Source organism: Rhipicephalus sanguineus, chromosome 9 (genome assembly GCF_013339695.2).
Source record: "Rhipicephalus sanguineus isolate Rsan-2018 chromosome 9, BIME_Rsan_1.4, whole genome shotgun sequence".
NCBI lineage: Eukaryota > Metazoa > Arthropoda > Arachnida > Ixodida > Ixodidae > Rhipicephalus > Rhipicephalus sanguineus.
In genome coordinates, this window is record NC_051184.2 from 10,058,026 (window position 1) to 10,078,415 (window position 20,390).

At 43.0% G+C, this 20,390-nt stretch overlaps 1 protein-coding gene across 1 annotated transcript in view; it reads right to left on the reverse strand.

The window, feature by feature from the left end:
• The window catches only part of LOC125759740 (beta-scruin-like), a 33,647-nt gene extending 14,852 nt beyond the window's left edge, over positions 1 to 18,795 (reverse strand). Inside the window, exons 1-4 of the mRNA XM_049418835.1 lie at positions 18,682 to 18,795; positions 14,411 to 14,541; positions 8,364 to 8,480; positions 2,762 to 2,945 (exon numbers count right to left, since the gene is read on the reverse strand). Of these exons, the coding sequence (XP_049274792.1) occupies positions 2,762 to 2,945; positions 8,364 to 8,480; positions 14,411 to 14,519 (410 nt within the window). The 5' untranslated portion in view covers positions 14,520 to 14,541; positions 18,682 to 18,795. The remainder of the gene's footprint in view (positions 1 to 2,761; positions 2,946 to 8,363; positions 8,481 to 14,410; positions 14,542 to 18,681) is intronic.
• Positions 18,796 to 20,390: the final 1,595 nt, after the last annotated feature.

The following is a 20,390-nucleotide window of genomic DNA, read 5'->3' on the forward strand; positions in this document are numbered from 1 at the left end:
TTTGCAAAACGAGCTCTCTAACACTATCGCGTTGATATGTATAAAGTAGACGTGCGCGAGTGCCTCAATAGGGACTTCTTTATGTTGTTACCGGCATTATCTACTTACTTAAGGTAGATGACGAATCAAGTCTCGGACACATGCAGCGCAACTTGGACGAAGACAGGAGACACATAAAACACAGAAGTGCAATGTCGAAGTGCAAATAAACTCAGTTGCAAGTCGGCGCTCGTCTGTGTTTTATGTGTCTTCTGTCTTCGTCCAAGTTGCGATGCATGTATCCGAGTATATACCGACTCGCCCAAGTCAGTGTTAATGAACAAATCAAGATAACTGGCCTACTTACTCCTTTATGCTGCGTGCGATTTCGCCCTTCATTTGCTGAGCAAAGTAAGGAATGCTACACGCACACACGCACGTGCACAAGCAACCACACACAGTACAAGCTCTAACTCGCAATTCGTCCTGTGCATGTGTGTGCATGTGTGTATGTGCATGTCCCGTACCGAATTTGTGCTCTGAAGCTCAGCATAATGCCTAGCCCAGCAACAAATTCTCTTAAATAATGCTTTTCTTTCTTTTTTTTCGAAACCACTCAAGCTTTCCATTTGACAATGCTCTTTCGTATCAGCATCACTTCAAAGAAGGCCACCAGTTGGTGTCTCGAACAATTTTTTGTCTTCTACATCCGGCTAGGAAATTTCATGTACTTGAAACGCATTTATGTGACAAAAAAATAACTCAGACTGGACACATGTTGTTTATATACATGAGAAATCATCAATAAGTACAGATTGAATGAAAATGTTTTCATAACTGCAGGTAGCTTACATTTGCGAAAAGAGCCAGCGCCTGTTATTATTCACTCAACACATGCCAACATTCTATCCTATTAAGCCAGCATTAGCAAAAGTTAACAATAGTGAACATTAGCCATAATTTAGCCAACAGAGGCCAACATATGCCTGCGCTAGCCAGACCTGAGAGTATGCGAGTTGATACGATAGGCCAGTACTCTGCTGCTTTCCACTGACCGTATAAAAAATAGAGAAGGAGGGAGTAAATTAAATTACGTTCTCGTAAATGGTCTACGAGTTTTACCACGGGTCATAAAGTATAAGCGCGTCTTAATGCTTTCGTTTTTTTTTCCTGTAGAGTGTGCTTTGTTGCAAGCAAGATGTATATGCAACGGAGCACGCTTTACAGGTCGCTCACCAAAGTGAGTTGCAGCATCTTAAAGGGACACTAAAGAGCAAAACAATTTTTCTCGCATTAGTAAGGTAGTCTTCCACAATACCAAAAGCACCACGCCTGCTGCGAGAAGACGCTTAATAAGCGAGAAAACGCGCAAAAAGAAAATACAGGTGGCGACGCTGCATTGTATTTCCCGCACCATTTGCCGTGACGTCACATATTTTTGACGGCGCCTGCTTGGGCCTACGTAGTTCCTAATCGGGTAAATTGAAGTACATTGTCCTCTGAGGGGGCCAGAGACTTGACATAACGAGTTTGGGGAAATTTCGTCGAGGCAGGGGCGCCAAAATACGTTAAATGCTCTTTGAAATCTTTTACATCACGAATTACAAAGTTCGGCGCGAAATTTAGAAATGAAAATTTGAACTTGGTTTTCTCCTCTAATAATAAACCTATGGTGGTGAAATAAACTACACAAGAGTTCTCCGAGCACACTTTATCAATCTAAACTAAATCATTGTTTCTCTTTAGTGTCCCTTTAAAAGACGACCTGCCGCAGCTGGCTTTCTAAATGAAAAAAAAAATTGGGGGAGGAGGGAGAGAGAGAGAGGAAGGAGAGCGTTTCAGAGAGTAGAAACATAGGAGTCTTATCCATATTACTCCTAGTTCGGCGTCAAGTCAGAGTTGGATATTTGAATAGACGTTAAACGGAGAAATGTCGTCATTACATAACAGCTGCACGACTTGAATAGAGTTTCATACGCAGCAAAGAAAAACCGGGCAACGCATTACAAGCATAAATGTTTAAAATGAAGAAGCTGTATTTAAAGAATTGAATGCTGGAAGAAAATGTTGAAATGTTTAGGACGTGACTGCTCTTTGTAGATGGAGGTGTGTAAAATAGCAGGAAATTGTCCCACCCCGTTTCAACGACTCTATCTCCAAGACGCCTAATTCATCCGCCCTCAGACGGTTGCTACATCTGGAGCAATGCTTGGGAATCAACTGGAAAAAGGTTTAGCGGCTCCCAAGCAACCAGCTACCCGGCGCCAGAGTTCCCGTTGGCGTCACCGGCACTTCTCTCTGCGCGTATACCAGGTGAAGTGTGGCTTTCACCTGTATAGCATTTTCCTACAGGAACAGCAACCTTCAAACGCTGCTGGCGTTGCTCAAGTGAACAGAATGACAAGGGGTCGAATATTGTTCGCTCTGCGTTCAATGTTCACATTTGCCCCGCGCCATGCTTTGAGAAATTCCAGTAGAAGTAGCGTTCTGCCAAAGGCCTACAGCGAAGTATATTCCCATCCTAATCATTTTTATTTTGCGTTGTATTACGAAGTTTTGACATTGCATTATGTTCTTTGGGCAATAAACAGTGTTTTCAGAAATCTTGCATCGGTATTTACAAAAGATAACTTATGGGCGTTTAAGGGTTAAAGTGCGCATGAACTTTAAATACCAGACGACCACGAACCACAAGTGTGGGAAGGCGGTGCCGGGAAAAGAGACTGGATAGCAAAACATTCTCGCATTTCCTACAAGCAAGTCGACTTCCTTTGATGCGTACCTGCCGTTCTGGTCGCGACCACCGACGACGTACACTTGGTCGTCCAGCACAGCGGCCCCGTGAAAAGCCCGAGGCTCTGGAAGCTTGGCCTTCTCGGTCCAAGACTTCTGGCCCGTGGAGAAACAGAACACCGAGTCCGAGGCCACCATCTCGTTGCACAGGGCCTGGCCGGGATCGCAACCCCCTGAAAGAGCATGAGTATTCAGCGCTGGTTTAAACAGTAATTATTATTATTATTATTATTATTATTATTATTATTATTATTATTATTATTATTATTATTATTATTATTATTATTATTATTATTATTATTATTATTAAAAATAGCATGAAATGCCCAAAATTTTTGCAAGCTTGTAAGAATTCATACTTGACCTGAAGCGCGAAAAAATAATCGAAGACAAGAAGAAAACCCAGATATGACGTGAGCTAACTTCAACTTCCAGTGAAGGTTTATTCTACGAATAACACGCCTATTCACCAGACATTCCCCAAACTCCTGAAAAGTTTATTTCAAAAGGCTAATTGTGACATGGCTATGCTCACAAACAAAGAAGAAATAATAGCAAACTTTTTTATGCACTTTGCTTTTGATCTTTGTATCTGCTGGCAAGTACGCATGTTATCCCTAGAATAAACTTTCGCTCGAATTTAGCATTCCCCCTGTCTACCTTTCATTATTGTGTCTTTATTTCATGCGCATGAAGTTAACTATGAACCAATATACTTCCTCGTACTTCTACGCCATGGTTAATATAGTAGTGTTAGAGGTAACCAACCTTTAACCACTCTCTGACCACGCGGCGGTATCAAATATGAACATTTTCGTAACGACGACTGTAACCCATCGTATGGAATATTTTACATAATAACAACCGACTTCTTACGGAGAAAGCAACCACACCTGCGCCGTTTAGAAAGCGCGAGTAAAGAGAATATCCAAAGGGAAAGTTTTATAATCCTAAACGTGACACCACTACTAACTAGCGCTTCATTTCTCCGACCGAGAGCTTTCGAATCTTACTCTGACAACGAATTTTGCACACGCAACGCCGACGAACTCATCTCACTAAACTAATAGGAATTCGATCACGAGGTAACCTTAGCTGTTCAGCCTAAGTTCACGCACAAAGCTGCTCTTTTCAACTCGCCTAAAAGAAAAAAACTAAGCAACGAGCAGCGTCAACAAACACAGGGAAAAAACGTTTCACGTTTTCATGTACACACTTCTAATTAGTAGCTGCTCTGTTTAAGCCAGTTCTTTTTATCGGAGGCGTATAAGAAGCAAGAATTAGGCAGACAGTTTTGCGAAGCAATGCCTGCCAACCTGCCTGCTACAAGGTTCCCGTACTGCGAATGTATAAAACACTGCAAGCTAAACAGAAGCAAGAAACCGTATTTGAGTTTCGCACCTTGAGTTTGCCTTTAATTAGCGACTTTCCTAATTAGATTTGCCAACGCAAATTCGTCTTCAGTTATACTTATTGAGCAGCACTAGACGTGTGCTAACGTTTGAAGCTTGATTTTTTCTTCTCACGCCCCCCCCCCCACCCCCCCCACCCCCATTTTTCTTTATTAGCTCTTACAGGAAGTGACCGACCTACTATTTTGTGTCTTTACCTTCCTCCCGAACGCTTCCGTTTTCCAACTTCATAGGTCAGTGCGCGAAACAAAATAAAGAGAGAGAGCGAATACCAAATTCAATTCTTGGTTTTGTTGAGCTACACGACTTTATTGTGTTGTTCTTACGGAGAGCACTAAAGCTCGTGGCACCTAATCAGGCGCAGAGTGCGAAAATTTTTTCAAAAAAGATATTTCGCAAGTGTATTTACATTATTGCGCATACTACGGCCACCTACGGTGATGATCAACACATGCTCAGTCACCGTGGCTGTGTAATCTGCGACCAATGGTCCGTTACGAAGCCTTTTATGTGAACAAGGCTTCCGTACGGAAGCCGAAACGTCTCAGTTTTTTTTGTCTTTTCATTTTGGTCGGCATTTCTTTTGTTTTCCTTTTTCCATTACGCCCCTGCCAAAGAGATGAATCATCGTAGCACCATCGATTACAGCCTTGAAACCTTACTGTTAAAATTGTAGGCGCGGTGACACACACTCACTACTGTTGGTACATTACAACTAATAATTTGATATTAAAAACTCGTATTTTATCACGCCTATTTGGAACATGCCAAGTTGAAATCTCAGTCTGAGCACTATGCAGGTGTAAACTGGTGGTACACGGCCTGTAAATAGTGCTTCCATACTGTTCACCACAAAGACAAAAAAACACGGATCGCATACGCATGTGCTACATACAAACACCACAGAAGAATGGGCCCCACCTAAATTTTAATTAGTTGTCTGTTTATTACATGCGTTTCTTTAGTGGAAACATGAGAAAAGTATGTAAGAACTGCGTGAAACACGGCAGTGTACATTACGGTCATCAGCTCATTCAGAGGAGCGCCGGTCCCCTGTTAAGGCGTACACAACGCGGTAGCATTTCAGGTGGGCCACGTAAGCCCTGAGGCACTTACATTTGGGACTGCTTATAAGCAAGGAAACTCTGGTTTACTTTAATTTTATACGTTATATTAAAGCTAAGCTTAAGCGAAACAATGTATCGGTTTAACTGGTAATTTTGACTCGGAGAATTCTAATATCATTAAGTTTAACATCATAGGTTTGCTAATGGAGGAGAGAATCAAGGTCAAAGTTCCATTTTAAATATCGTACCGAAATCTCTCCGCGTGACGTCACACATTTCGAAGTGTATTTACACGAAAGTTTTTTTATACCGTGGTCCACCACGGCTCCAATGACGCATTTCCGTCAAGGATATGACGTTGTAAAATATAAAGAATAACATATGGCAAAGAAAAAACTAGAAGAAAAAGTTTCGTCAACGGAAGTCCAATTTACGCGCCCTTGATCCCTAGCGCGCAGCGCGAAACGACTCCGCCATAGACGGGACGTTCTTTGCCATACTAACGGTGGACTATTTATGTACAGTATTTGCCGGTGGCGGTACTCAGAGATTGGAGGTAGATCAGCGTGTACTAGCGAGATGGCGCGAAGGGCTCGAAGGGCGCGCTTTAAAGGTCGTCGCCCGACGCGTTGAGATGAGCGTGCGCCTATACAGGGCGTGGTCGCCCGTGCGCACGCGCATATCTTGTACGTCTGGCCCATCACCGCAAGTTTGCGTTAAAGTTACAGAGAGCACGAAAGTCACTTCGTTCAATGCGGCGGCCACTTTTGCGAAAGGAGCGCGCTGCTCACAAACAAATAACTTACAACTGTGACAGTTCGCGCCCATCGTGTGTAAACATGTGCGTTCGTTTGGTGCGTTTTCCTTTGTATTTGACCAGCATGCTTTAACTGTCGAGCTGTGACAATTGTCAGTTCGCGCTCATCAAGTGTATGTTCGTTCCGTGCGTCCTTTCCGCTTGAGCAGCGCGTTGAAAGTTTCCAGCTGCTTGCCGTTCTCCGCGTGACATTACAAATTGTTGCTATAGCATTCATTCCTTCGCCTTCGGGGCAAAACAATGCACAACAAACGCTGAACTACGTCTGTGAAGACACGTTTTACTTTCGTTTTATACCGATTCCTATGACAGAGATCTGCCATGTTTTCTTCAGTATTTTAACATTGGCGCAACTTAATTTCCCGAAATTTGCTATGTCATGTCTATGGCTTCCTCACAGGACAATGCACTTCATTTTCACTGATTAAGAACTACGTATGACCTATAAGATGCCATCAATATCGATGACGTCATGACATTTGGTGCGGAAATTTCAAGGTGATGTCGCCACCCAGATTTTCTTTTAGCGCGTTTTCTCACTTATGAAGCGACTTCTCGCGGCAAGCGTGGTGACTGGAATTGTGAAAGACAAACTTAATAATATCAGAAAAATTTTCTCTTTAGTGTCCCTTTAAGCCGATACCGCATAGCAGTACAAATTATACGGCATACGAGTGTATTGGTCTCATTCTTACGGCTCTTCCAGCAGGATTCAGTTCCGCTGTTCTCCGAGAGGTGTAGATGTCAATTTAAGCGCTTCGAGAACCTTCGCCCACCTCATTTTACGGCGTGCAATGAGACGTACTATACTCGCCGACAACTTTTCTTGGCACTGAAGGGAAAGCTACGGGGGCGGAGCGTCTGCACATGTACTGCTACGCGAAGTAGTCCGGTTTGGCGCGCGTCTCGTAACGCCGTTGAGTGTGATGGCTAGCGTTGCACTTCGACGCAAACGCTGCTTAGCGTCTAAGGTACGGGTAAAAGGCGCGACTTTTTCATGCACGCAAAAACGCGAAGTGACAACGTGTAAAGTAAAAGAAATGCAGATATCTCGCTTGTGTGTGCTGCGTTCCGTCACAAAAAGCTGCATGTAGAAAATGAAGGTGCATTTTATATATCTCATGCCGAAAATACGGACGCAATTGGGCGACTACATTCATTAGCGGTAGGATACGTGCATTGTGGCTCTGTAGCCTTCGCTTCAATGCCAAGAAAAGTTGTCGGCGAGTATACATGGAAGCATCCCACATGTAAGCGTCCGGAGAAAAAATCACAGCATATCCACGGAGTGAATGATGATGAGTGGGCGAAGCTGCGGAGGTTAATCGGTAAACCGTGAATCTTCCGTGAATTCTGCCCAGTACATCATCACCGACGTGAGATCGGGCGCGTTTATACTAAAGGTTCGATGAGTTATGACGACTTGCAGCTCACTTTAATTTTACATATACTCTGTGAATTTTCATTGTTTAGAAAACCATTGCTTTAGAAAACATCTGGCGTCTTTCGTTAAGCAGCTGGCGTCTTTTCGTTTTGCTTTAGAAACATCTGGCGTTCTTTCGTTTTGCTTTTACAAAACATCTGGCGTCTTTCGTTGGTGTATTTCATCAATCAACGGCGTTTTGAGGAAAATTTTTATTGTTTAATCACGCACAGGAGAAATCTCACCAGGCACTACCTTGGAGGTAAACAATGGCTGCTAATGGGAATGAGAGACAGAAGAAGTCGGCTTTTAGCTAACACTCTACTTCTACTAACGTTTCCTACTGGAACATGCCAATGGCTGCTAATGGGGAATGAGAGACAGAAGAATTCGGCTTTTAGTTAACGCGCACGCTGCGAATTTTTTATTGTTCAACAACGCACAGGAAAAATCTCCCACCGGCACCACCTTGGAGGTCAAAGCGTAAGACTGGTTACGCACTACGACTACTACGACTACAACTACGAGGGACGAACGGGTGCCGCCTTAAGGAGCTTCGCCCCTAAAAAAAACTCATCCACCATTTTTTTTTTCACAATAACTACGACGTTGAACGTAGCGTCGCAGGGGACGCGCACGAGGCAAGCAGCTGCAAAGCGCGTCTGAACCGGCCCAAACCGGTGCGAACTGGCTCCGCGACTAGAAAAAAGCGCAGCAACGCCACCAGTGGCGTCTACTGGCGTTTGCTTCAACCGGCCTATTGTCCCTGCCTCCTGGACGCGTCACTAGGAAATTATTCTAGTACACTATATTCTTGGCAAACGACTGGCTCCCGTCATGTGACGTGGTAGAGAGAGTGCCCAGTTGCTTACCGACGATGAAGACGTCGTCTCCCACGAGAGAAGCCGTGTGGTAATTCCGAGGCTCGGGCATCGGATCCAGCATCTCCCAGCCATTCTTGAGCGCCCGGAAGTACAAGACCAAACGGCCTGAATTAAATGAGCAAAAAAAGGCAATAAACATTGTAAGATGACTGAATTATACGTACTGAGATTCAATGTAGAGGATTTTTAATGGTTTTTCATGCATATGCTAACTCGCGGCATTTGTTATTTTTATTTATTTCTAAACGTTTATTTTTTATTTCTAATTTATATATTTCATTGTCATTAACGATATAGTTGTTGATGTTTTATTTGTTCACTTCTTCGGTATCCTCGATCTTTATTTCAGTCAGAAGTTCACACCGGACATGGCAGCTCATTGCGGAATGAGGTGCAAACAGCCCAGGAAGCCATCTGCAAAGCCCATTTGGTGCTTTGTTTTTCGAGCAGTCAGTTACATAGCAATGCATATCTGCCCGAAAATCCGTAGCAATTTGGAATATTGTATTATTCTCAGAAATAGATATTCGAAAATTCAACCTACGCTTTTTTTTTCCTTCACTCTTGTAAAACTTATGCAGCTGTACCACACAAAGAACCGCTTGCTTTTGGAAGCAAAAGTAGTTTATGTAATATTTATTGCACTTTAAACAAATTCGTTTTATAAGTGACCGCGTGGAGCACTGACCTCATTTCATTCTCTTAAATGTTATCATTTTTTAAAATGCGAAATATTCCTTAGTGAACCAAACGCCCATTGACCGTTTCTGTCTATCTCATCGCCTACGTCTTGGGCTTTCATGGTCATCTCTTCAAGTTAGGATATACCACAATTGACACAGGGCTTCAGAGTATGAGGAACACGACTCACGGGTCATGACGCGACTCCCCTGCCGCATACGTCATGAAATAATTTGCACCAGTCACGCGTGGCACATATCCGTAAACAGCTGCCCGTGACTCCTATCTACTCATCTTCAGCATTACCATCAGCCTTATATCTCTTTACGTTTATAGTGAAGTCTATTCACACATCTCTCAGCACACTAGCGTTCATGCACCACCATAATATTTATTGATCATGCGCGTCAGTTAGGGGAAGAAGTCCCATGACCTGCCTGCGCAAACTTTCTCGGGGGAAGTTCTTGATAAATATATCTTGTGTGAGTTGCGTATTTCATAAAAAGTCAGTTTCGCCACAACGGCGAAGCAATGAATGCGATAGCAATAAATTGGAATTTAACGCGAAGAACGGAAAGCAGCTCCAAATTGGCAGCGCGTCGCTCGAGCCCAAAGGACGCACGAAAAGAACGCACACAGGACGAGCTCGAACTATCATGCGTCACAGCTCGACACTTGAAGCGCTCTGCTCAAACATAAAGCAGGACGCACGAAACGAACGAACAGGTAGGTACACACAGGACGACCGCGCACTGACTGTCACAGTTGTTACTTATTTTTGTATGAACAGTGCGCTCCTTTCTCAATCGTGGCCGCTGCAGTGAGCGAAGTGACCTTCATACGCTTTTTTTTTTACTTCAGCGTGGACATCACGGGGAAAGCACAAGTCATACAACACCCCCCCCCCCCCCTCAACCCCCCGGCCGCCCCCTTCTCTCCTCGAGATAAACGCACGAAGGCGACCACGCCCTGTAGGGCGAAGAGCAACGGTGTTCGCAGGAGCGGGGCGACGGTCTTTAAAGCGCGCCACGCGCGCACGTCGCGCCGTCTCTGTGGTGACTAAGAAAGTATGCTGAAGTAAATGGTGTATATAGATAGCTCGTCGTTAGCAGGCTGAAGGACGGTACTGTTGATGGCCTAACCGTCTAACGCCGCGCGCTTCATAGCGAGAGGTCGCCCGTTCGATTCCGCGTGTCGGAAAGTTTTTCTGAAATATTTTTCTTTGTGGCTTATATATATATATATATATATATATATATATATATATATATATATATATATATATACACGGTGCATGACGACGGCTGTCCATATAATTGCATATAAAGGCGTATTTGAGCGTACAAGATCAAAAGGCGTATAGTAGATCACCTGATTATGTGAGATATTGGCGTTACAGAACATTGGCACCATGATCGAAAAAGTTAATTTTATGCCAATGCACTCATGAGTATACTCACTCAGGCTCACTCAGACTCAGGTGAAGCCGTGAGTCTAAGTCCGGCTCAGTAATGTGCTAGTGAGTTTGAGTCCGAGTGAGTCCAGTTGAGGAAAACTTGAGAGTGTGAGTCCGGTTCAGAAAAATTTTTATGAATCTGGGTCTGAGTGAGCCCAAGGAGCGATATATATTTCTTGAGTGAGTCTGAGCGAGCTCCAATTTTCTTGCCGACCTATGCCGTGATGTGCGTGTACGCGCCAGAGGAGATTCACTATCTATATCAATATAGACTTTGGACATCTTAACGCGATAGCGTGAAGGCGCCTGTGTTGTAAAAAGAAGACTGTGTCGTCGTTGTCGATGGGTGAAATATCTCGATGGAAGCAAAAAATTAAAAATTATGACTCGAATCGGAATCGTGCCCGAGCATTCTCTATGGTAGTCGCACCTCTAAGGTGTATTCTACCACAGAGCGACGGCAGTGCCTCAAACGGCATTGGAAAAAGACTCTATACAAGCGCTGAGCCAGAACAAAAGCAATTGCGGTTGCGGAGTTGGCTATTCGATTTTACACGATATACGTACATATGTAAACCTTGAGTTAAACATTACATGTGTGCAGGTATGACTACTCAAAGTCAATGGTTGCGCTTGACTATAGACATTCATATGATCCCACCGTAGCATGCACTTCGTGGCGATAAAACTAACGTCTCTGCTCTAACGTGACTGACCGACGACGTCGGACCATGCATGAGACAGCCTTTACACGACAGTGTACTCGGCGTGCCCGGTAAGCCCACGATACGGCCACAGCTACTCAATTCACACAAAGACGTCGATCCACCTCGTAGCGCTTGGATCAAAGCCAAAATACGGCATAGGCCGCTGCACACCGACTGCTTCGCATAACATTGATTCCAACGATGCATGGGATCTGCCGGATTTCCTTTAAAACTTCGACTTTTCAAAGGACGTCAATCCAAAGTGCATAATTACACTACTTTCGTCACAGAGACTATTACTGCTCATCTGTAAAAGCATCTGCTCGTAAAGTACCAAAGTGACTTGTTAACATAGTATATCGTTATCTTCCTTGCGCAAAGCTTTCGCGATTCACCCTAACAAATCGATCTACATAAAATCCACGTGCAGTGTAATACGCTTACTTTATCTCAATGCTGGTTTACAAACAGATAAAGTGTTAATACATGCTGTTTCCGTATTACACATTTTATACATGCCTTGATGGTCTTTTTGTCAGAAGAAATGCCTCAAATCGGTTCCTTTACGTCTCAAGCCAAATTCTTGCTATAACCAATAAATTGTAAGTTACGTTTTTTTATTCTCTGTGTCGAGTCTGACAAGCTTATTAATACTTGCTGTTGGCTAACTCGTCATACTGAAGAAACTTGGCGCCCAACTTGGCGTTTCCTTATTCACGCACAGTTCACACACGCATACACGCAAGAGCACACCCCACAAACCACGCTGTTTGTGGGGTGTGTTCTTGCGTGTATATGTGTGTGAATGCGGGAATGCCAATTCGCGTCAAGTTTATTTAATATGACGAGTATGATAAGTTCCGCGCCTTACTAATGAAAGTTTTTCTGCACTTAACGTGTAATAGAAGATATAAGGTCGAGCTAGCAAGTTCTAAATTAACTACACCGTTCTAAACTAACTACACCGAAGTGCATAAAACACCGAAGGCTGCATTTACACAGAATAAAAATGTATCTGTGCAAACCCTAACATCCCCCCCCGCCTGTTGACGAATGAGCGTTTCAGATGGTTTTTGTTCAACATTATTAACACAAAGATGACATATGATGCTGTAACACGGCCCGCCATTTCAGTTGATAGCATGTAGATTGATGCGCATAGCATCGCGATTCGTGAATCACGTTGCCCAGTTTTTAAGAGCGGCAAACAAACACGATGCTAATCATCTGTTTTGCAGAAAACGTACTTATCATACAAGGAAGCAAAAATAACAGGGCACTTAGCCTCATCTCCCGGATTGATGCTAATTACAGCGCTAGAAAATGAAAGAAATGCAACTCATCGAGGGTTTTTTTTTTTCTATGCTTTTCAAACACCAATAAAAGCTTTACGTTTGCGCTTCGCGTGCAGTAAGTGGTAAACAAATGAGTGTAAACAAAAGTGTTACAGGCATGGCTGCAGGAGTGAGGGGCACCAGTGTTTAAAGTCATTGTGATAAGCCTAACGATACTCAAGGGGATCGGACCTTTTTGCCAGCCGATAGCCAGCTATCAGGCTGAGGCAACGGACACAACAGGGAAAGGCGCAGCATCCAACAACCATTCATCACCTGGACGGCTCGGAACTGTAGCAATGGCCTGTCGACTCCAGCATCATATCGAGAAACTCGCCGGAGGTCTTTTTCTTTCTTTTTTTTCATTTTGCGCAAGGTTGTTTTTTCAACTTTCCCTCTCGTCCAGAAGCATCGATGTGGTCGTTGTCAGTTGCTTACCGTATCTATGTTTGATGAGGGGCACTCCTCGTTAGCGACGCACTTATCGCCCCGAGAGCCGGTAAACGGGCGGAAGCGACGTTAATTATTCAAGAGTTTTTGAGATCAAACCAGCCGCCACTAAACAACAGTCGGTACCGTCAGATCGCGCACGGAGCCCAAAAATGCACAGGCGTTTGGCTTGATTCTCCTCGCGTAAAGTTTTGAAGCCCCAAATACTACGTCGTTTTGATTGTCCTGACCTGACGCACATTGGCTCATCGTCGCTACTAAGCGCTGACTTCAGTATCGCAATAGAATCGATACCAGCTTTTGTATTCTACTCAGTTTAGTATACATCTATGTCAATCAACAGAAAAACAGTAAAAATAAAGAAAAGCAAGAGATATGAAACGTAAGGAAACGAAGTAGTTCTGATGCAGCCCAATCTCACATCTACAGCTCAGCTCGACGATGTAGAGATCTATAGGATACCGCATTGAAGCCTTCGCCTCTTATAATGCTAAAAAAGCTCATCAGCCTCTCCGTCTCAGTTACATTGCGTTTAAGAACGTACAGCGTACGCTGTGCTAGCACTGCTGACGCTTCGTTTCAAATCAGCATGAAACCAAACAATATGCACATCGCAGTCACTGGAGAGGAGTACTTTGCTTAGAGAAATTGTGAATGTTACAAAAAGCGTGCGAACCGACCCAAGAACAGATTAATTTATCTCGTTCGTTCTGCCCTGTTTATGTGTACCCATTCGCGCCCTTATTCAAATTACCACAAAAAATACAATGTTTGCTTTTGGATGCAATACCCATCCAGGGCTTTAGGAGCACTCATGCTCTAAAGGGGAACTTGTCAGCTAAAGGTGGTTGAACATATTGTAGGAGAACAGCGCGAAAGACGAGGACAGAAAACGGAATACCAAGATCCACGCTCAGCACTGATTGTCAACTGAAGTGCAATACGGCGAATGACGGAAATAAAGACACACATAAGTACCAACACATTGTCAATACCAACAAGAAAAAAAACAAAAGATATCAAACGGACACCACTGCATGAAGCTGTGAGCGCATGACAAAAGCAGTTAACATGACTAATTAGCTGAAAAGTACTCAATTTCATTGTCCAATATTAAACCGATCGTGTGCTCATGCACTTACTACTAAACAACGCAGTTCTACGGGCCTCGATGATTTCATTATTATTAAAGCTCAGCTGACAGTCAGCGCTACGTGTGGATGTTTGTGTGCCTTTTTCTGTCCTCGTCTTTCGCGCTGTTCTCCTACAATTCACGCTAGAGAACTTCCGCATTTCATGCGTGTCGCATGAACATGAACACGGGGTCACGATGGTGAAGATGGCGTTCTTAGAAGGGTTTCTTTTTCCGATACGAGGTTTCTTAAGTTTGTCCCGTGATATTCGTACCTGTTCCATGACACGCGGGTCGATGCAGGTCGATGCCGCCGAAAGACAGGACGCCCCACGTTGTTACGCAAGTGACCTTTCTGCACCGCTTGACAGAGTCGATCACCATCGCGGTTTCCGAGTATGGGGCGCTGCTTGAAATAGAGAACGCCTACGAATGAGCCACTAAACGTCTTATCCACATTCATTCATTCATTCATTCATACTGTCAGCCCTGTTGGAAATAAGCCTTCCTTCCATTTCGTACATTCCTAGTAATAATGAAATGTAAAAGCGACATATGGGCCTGCGCCGCTTCACAGCACGAAAGTACAAAGGAAATCGATACGGATTTCTCAGAAGTAAAGCTTTCCTGTTGAAGAAAAGTTCGCGTCGGGGGGGTTCGAGCCCGGAACCAACGATATTGTAAGACGATTGGCATCTGGGCTAACCAGGCATCTATATCCGACTGCAGTACGAGGCTAAATCGGCACCACTCATACGCTTCACGAATGAAGTTCCGCTTTACGAATGAATCGCTCCTAGATGTAATGTCGAGGTTGTCGATTGGGTTGTACCACCGATGGCAGGTTGTTTTTTCGTCTAACCTGATTTCTCTTCATCTCACAATTACTACCATCAAATCTACCCCAACGTTATCGGAATAAAATCAATGAACAGTGACTCAATTTAAAAACTTTATATGAACAGGCCCTATCTTTATGACATGCCTCGTGTTTTTATGGGTGTGAGTTCATTTAGAGAATTCATCTTTTTCTACCTCAGGTGTACGCTTACAAATCTTAAGTCTGCAACTTGCCACTTCAAAAAATTTGGGATCATTATTGGCTCGCCTAGAGCTCACAACATATATACGCAGGCTGCGTCGGCCAAAAAACAACAAAAAAAAACTATCTCCTTACAGGTGAGATGTACCTGTACCAAGATTATTGATTAATTATTGCGCTAAAAGAGGAGATCACACGACGTTGTTGTCCGAGCCATCAAAACTGTCACAGTAGCATCTCGAGGACACTAGTCTTCGCAGCGGGTGTGCACCCTGTGTCACTCAAGACGACAGCTCTGCGACCACGCCCAGCCATCGCTGGTTTACTTGTTCGATAAATAATGCCGGCCGCACGGAAGGGTCAAGGCGTGATAAACGAAAGGACAAGGCAATTATTTTCTCATGAGTGCTGAAAAGCAGCAAAGTAACAAGTAAAAATCCCAGCAGAATGCACAACTGTATATAACGTGCAAGAGAACTGTTATTCAAAATCATCGCAAAAACAGCTTCTTTGCGTACAAAATAGTGCTAAGCCGGGCTAGTTGGTAAGCGTTCATGGTGAATTTACAGCGCTAAAAACGAGAGATAAAAGAAGAAATACAGCAGCGCTTGTCCTGTGTAGTATTTCTTCTTTTGTCTCTCGTTTTTCGCGCTGTAAATTCACCATAATCTTTGAGTACCTTCTTTCAGTGAAGGTGTTAGCGTGAACAAGCCTCGCGTCGTGTAGGAAAGCCATAACTTGAAAAACATGTTTAACACGTTAAACCTGGAGGCTGTGTTGTTGACATGGGCGTGTATTACTTATGTTGTTCTTTGGCTAACATTTTACACAAGCTGCCAACTGTAGGTACGTGCGATAAGTAATTTTCGAAACAGAATGGAATGCGTGAAGAAGCGGACTGAATCAAATCGAATAGCGAATACTTTTCGAGTGGTTTTAGAATATTGAACGGCCGTTTTCGCAATTATTATGAAACGATGTTCACATTTTAGCGTTTATAATTCTAACATTAGCGCCGCCGCGGTGGTACAGGGGTCACAGTTCTCGGCTGCTGACACTAAAGTCGCGGGTTCGATCCTGGCCGCGTTGATTGCATTCCGACGGAGGCGACATGCTAGTGGCCCGCGTACGTAGGTTTAGGTACACGTTAAAGAATTAAGTGGTCGAAATTTTCGAAGCCCTCCACCATGATGTGCCTCATAATCATATCGTGGTTTTGGCACGTAAATCCTCAGAAATTATGGTATTATTAAGCATTAAAAGTAACAGTGGAGCATCAGTTACAAATAGCAAGAACGTTATCGTGCAGAGAACTATTCCGAATCATCGTTGTGCGACCGTTAAGACTTCATTACCCGAGAGACGCAAGAAGCCTTGTTTTACGCCTATACTATACCCGCAGGAATAAAATTCGTTGTAATGTTGAGTCAGTTTTTGTGTATTTGCACGCAGTTGAAATAATAAAATATTTCTATACTATTAGAAATTATTCGCATTTACAAATAGCGGTCATTTCATTCAAAGACCGAGTCGAATATGAGAATATTCGAGTCGATATTAGTCATTTTTTAATATTCGCACGCCGCTCCAACTGTTAAGATGTTATAACTGGGTCATTCCATGCCAAATCACCCAGCGTTTATCCGACCATCACAAATATGGATGAAAAAATTTCCACGCTTTTCTTGAAGTTCAAAACTCGTTCTGCTCGTTTATTTCTGTTGCCAAAAATTTTCCCGCCTGTTTGTAAGAGTCTGTAGTTTTGCGCCGACTGAGCTAAAGGGCATCAAACAACAATTTTTTTCAAAGGGTGTTTATAGGATGCACTCAATAAAATGGTATTTCCGGCAAGCTAATGAATTGATGTAACTGTGAAAATAGTGACTTATTTATGTATATCGATTCTTCGAGGGCTTTTCGCACGAGCAAAATTGAATAAAGTTGCAAAGTTTGATATTTTTTTCCAGTAACAAGGCAAACTCAAAGGGTAGAAATTAATTATATACTGGAAGCCTAATCGACATACTACAGAAGAAAAATAATTTAGTCGCTGAAGGTGTCTGAAAAAATTGTCTGAAAAAAATTGCGAATTTCACTTTTTTTTAGAAAAGCTCTGTATTCATCGTCAAAAAACTTGTCTTGGTGGTCGGACTAAAAATATGCACTATACTTCATTTAAAAGCCCTATGTATTAGCTAAACATAGACAAAGTTAGAAAAGGGTATTATTTTTTTAACTTGAGAAATTTTTTGAAATTTTGTATCTCCACTAGCTTTTCGCCGACGTAACTGTCTATGAAGTAATGGAAAAGGAAATGGGGTTGCTTTATAGACAGCACCATGTTGGACGTCTGCATCCCAGGTCAGTAGGCATGGGCTGAAGATTGCCTTTGTGAGTGCTTCATGCCGCTTGAGTTACGCCGGCGAAAAGCTAGTGGAGATACAAAATTTTAAAAAAAATTTCTCAAGTTAAAAAAAATAATACCCTTTTGTAACTTTGTCTATGTTTAGCTAATACATAGAGCGTTGAAATGAAGTACAGTGCATATTTTTAGTCCGACCACCAGGGCAAGTTTTTTCACGATGAATACTGAGCTTTTCACAAAAAAAGTGAAATTCGCAATTTTTTTTTCAGTCGATTTGCTACACCTTCAGCGACTAAATTATTTTTCTTCTGTAGTATGTCGGTTAGGCTTCCAGTATATAATTAATTTTTACCCTTTGAGTTTGCCTTGTTCCTGGAAAAAAATATCAAACTTTGCAACTTTATTCAATTTTGCTCGTGCGAAAAGCCCTGGAAGAATCGATATACATAAATAAGTCACTGTTTTTACAGTTACACCACTTCATTAGTTTGCCGGAAATACCATTTTATTGAGTGCATCCTATAAACACCCTTCGAAAAAAATTATTGTTTCATGCCCTTTAGCTCAGTCGGCGCAAAACTACAGACTCTCACAAACAGGCGGGAAAATTTTTGGCAACAGAAATAAACGAGCAGAACGAGTTTTGAACTTCAAGAAAAGCGTGGAAATTTTTTCAGCCATATTTGCGATTGTCGGAAAAACGCTGGGTGATTTGGCATAGAATGACCCAACTGTTAAAAATGTTGAAGCTCGGTGAAATGCGGGCCTTCTTACATTACAAATGTTTTTTAATGTTGTCTCTGATCCTGCCATGAAAGTTTCTGTGCAACCAGATTGAAATCTCAACGAGGTAATTCAACGTCAATGTAATTCAATTCACACTGTGGATGGTCCCCGATTGCATAACTTGATGCATTACCAATGTTCTTCTTTAAAATATTGTAGCGCTACATTTGACGAGGACAAGACAGAGAAGTACATGAAAGGACGGGGTGAAATCTAGTGCTACAATATTTTAAATAAGAATGTATCACCAACTAGCCCCGCAACGTGTTTTGTTAAAAGGTTCCAGCAGGCTTTTGCCTTCAAGTGTTTCGGAGAGTGTAACATGGTGCCGAACTTTTTGAGACGTCACTCACCTGCACGTCTTGTCGTCGTCTCCGAGTACGAGAGCGAGACCAAGGTTAGGGTCGACCGAAGGAGCCAGGATCTGGTAAGAGCTTCGGCGACCTGCTCCCTCCGTATGCCTTCCCTCCTGCTGGCAGGAAATATTGTTAAGGGGGATTGTTTCAAGTAGTGTTACAAAAAAGAGCCAGACATAGATGTAGTAAGCTTAGAAGAGCTAAGAACGCAAAAAAGGAGGACCAAGTCTATAACATCGACAACCTTGATTGCCTATAGCATTTGTTTAGCTAGCCTCACCTGCTTCTGTTCGGCTGGCACATTATCTAGCCTTGAGAGAAGTCAGGACCGCGCATTGCAACAACGGACACCATAGCCGGTTTAAACGGTCTGTTCAGCTACGAGTGGTGTCACACACATGAGCGCGCCAGAATGACGTCAGCGTAGCGCGGCGCATACACCGGATAAACAAATGTTCCGACAGCGGGATGTCAATCCCGGACGTATAGTATGATGCTCTAACCTCTACGAGGCGCATGCCTCATTACGGGGAATGAAACGTCCTTAAGAAGGACGGGACGGGACAAGGAAGTTCCCGAGTTCATGGATTTTTGTGTGCCGATTTCAAATATGAACTTTTTTTTAAAGATGAGTAGTCTCCAAGATATCACAAGCAGCTGCTTTTTGTTTAAGGCCTAATGAGCTAATCTAATTAACTGCAACCAGCACAGCAATGAACAACCAACAGAATTCATTGAGGATGTTCGTAGTTCGTTGTGAGTGCCGCAAAGTATAAATAATTGCTTTAGGCCATATCCAAGCAAAGTTGTGGGGTGTTGAACCTGACTTCAAGACTACCATCATTGATACTTGAAACAAAAGCGACATTTTGGGACATTTTTTAATGGAACTATTCTAACGAAATTTGCCTTACGATTCATGACACATCTAATTTATTTTTCTTAGAAGCAAGAAAAAAAAACAATGATAACCCAGGTAGAACGAAACATATTGCTCCTCCATCACGAATGAGAATAAATTGTTCGCTGCTCGCCAATAATTTAAAGGGCAGAATACGCGGTTTTGATTTTTAACGTAGTATAACGGTAGAAGTTGACAGTAATCGGCTATTAAAGTTTGCAAATAAATGCGCAATCACGTCGGGAACATGAATAGATGCATTCTAAAAAGACAGGACGTGCAAACACGGGCACAAGAAAGAAGTCACGACACCACAAGCGCCGGCTAATTACTGAAAAGACGCACAACGGCAGAAAAGAAAGAGGGCACGAAAACTTATCTGCGCATGGCCATGCAAATAGGCAAACCTATCACTCCGACACGTGTGGTGGTCTGCGTGGAAGATAACTGTTAAGGCATTTAATTTCATCTTTATGCAAGTTAATCGACGGTTGGCTCACGCATGCGCTAGCACTATTCTCGATATGCCACGCTTAAATCATCAGGTGCGCTTCTTCATTCCTATGCCGGTACAAAACTTCGCATTCATCGAATTTTGGCGTGCACTTACACTCTCGACAATGTAAAGATAGATTAGAAGGTGAGCCTCCTGTTAGCGATCTCTTATGTTCCACTAATCTCTGGTTAATACAGCGGTCCGTCTGTCCCATGAAGAAGCCGCCACAGCTGAAAGGGACCTTAATACACCACACTTGTACAGAAACCAGTGAACTAGTTGGTGTGTTTTACGAAACAAATATCAGTC